Below are 1,478 nucleotides of genomic sequence, written 5' to 3'. Positions count from 1 at the left end.
CACACACACACACACACACACACACACACACACACACACACACACTGAACCAGGCCTCCTCTGGTTCTGATCCTCTGGTCCTGATCCTCTGGTTCTGATCCTGTGGACCTGATCCTCTGGTTCTGATCCTCTGGTCCTGATCCTGTGATCCTGATCCTGTGGATCTGATCCTCTGGTCCTGATCCTGTGGATCTGATCCTGTGGTCCTGATCCTGTGGTTCTTCTGGTCCTGATCCTCTGGTTCTGATCTTCTGGTCCTGATCCTGTGGACCTGATCCTGTGGTCTGTGCTGCAGGTGTGGAGCTGCACCGGATGTTTCTCCCTCTTCCACCTGCCCTGCATACAGAAGTGGGCCAGAGACTCGGTCTTCCTCATCTCCTCTGTGACTGATGAAGACTTTGGTGAGAAGCAGCACCCGTGGCCCTGGTGAGGAAATAAAACCTGGTCCATCTGAGCTGTGGGTCCAGCAGAGACCTGTGGGTCCAGCAGAGACCTGCAGGTCCCTTTAAAGTATCTGTGACACGTCTGTCCTTCCCAAAGTCAAAGAAAACATCTTTATATTTGATAAAATTACCATAATACACATGATTTTACACATTTTGTACCATAACTGGCCTATTTCCTTTTTAAATTTGACTCAGCCAAAGTGAAACAGGAAGTGACATCATAGGTGAACTCGTTAATAAAATAAACTCTTTGGTCTTTGTTTATTAAAACAAAATTATTTAAACTTTAACTTTGTCTCTTGTTGATAGAAACACAAAATAATCTAAAGAAACATCAGACTCTACAGTCTGTAACAACGATCTGTTCACATTCTGATCCTATGACATCACTTCCTGTTTCTTCACAGGCAGATATCTCAACAACTGTTCATCTCAGTGACRTGACGTTTGTTTTACACCATGTTATAAATGTTATCTTTCTAAAAATACGTTCATGTTTATTACAAACATGTGATGTCACAGACCCTTTAAAGTGACTCAGCAGTTTTTATCTAACCTGTCTACAGCAGATGGTTTCAGTGACTCTGAACCAGGTAAACTTTAAGATCCTGACCCTGATGTTTGTGTTCCTCCTCAGTCCAAAGTGTCGTACAGAATACCCTCCCAGCTCCACACCCAACAGGTACGTGTGGGGGTCAGGACCCTCCTCACAGGAACAGCTTCAGGTTGTTGACTCAGTGACAGGTGGACGTTTCCCTGGAGGCTTTGTTTGTTTGTTTGTTTGTTTGTTTGTTTGTGAATGGTTTCATGCTGTGGTTTCTGTGTCTGTGTTGCGTTCAGGTACATGTGTTACTGTGGGAAACTGCAGGATCCTCCAGCTGACCCCTGGTTGGTTCCTCACTCCTGTGGCTCCGTGTGTCAGAAGGAGCTCAAACCCACCTGTGGACACACCTGTCTGCTGCTGTGTCACCCTGGTAACTACACACACACACACACACACACACACACACACACACACACACACACACACAC

The 1,478-nt window shown here is 45.8% G+C and overlaps 1 protein-coding gene across 1 annotated transcript in view; it reads left to right on the top strand.

Annotated features, from left to right (window-relative positions):
* Positions 1 to 247: 247 nt before the first annotated feature.
* Positions 248 to 1,478, top strand: part of LOC106511567 (NF-X1-type zinc finger protein NFXL1) — a gene marked incomplete at both ends in the record, with an annotated part of 13,449 nt that continues 12,218 nt past the window's right edge. Inside the window, 3 exon segments of the mRNA XM_014000325.1 lie at positions 248 to 426; positions 1,084 to 1,128; positions 1,287 to 1,420. Of these exon segments, the coding sequence (XP_013855779.1) occupies positions 248 to 426; positions 1,084 to 1,128; positions 1,287 to 1,420 (358 nt within the window).

This window comes from Austrofundulus limnaeus, unplaced genomic scaffold (genome assembly GCF_001266775.1).
Source record: "Austrofundulus limnaeus strain Quisiro unplaced genomic scaffold, Austrofundulus_limnaeus-1.0 Scaffold2931, whole genome shotgun sequence".
Classification (NCBI taxonomy): Eukaryota; Metazoa; Chordata; class Actinopteri; order Cyprinodontiformes; family Rivulidae; genus Austrofundulus; species Austrofundulus limnaeus.
The sequence above is the reverse complement of the archived record's forward strand: the minus strand, read 5'-3'. Positions and strand labels throughout refer to the sequence as shown.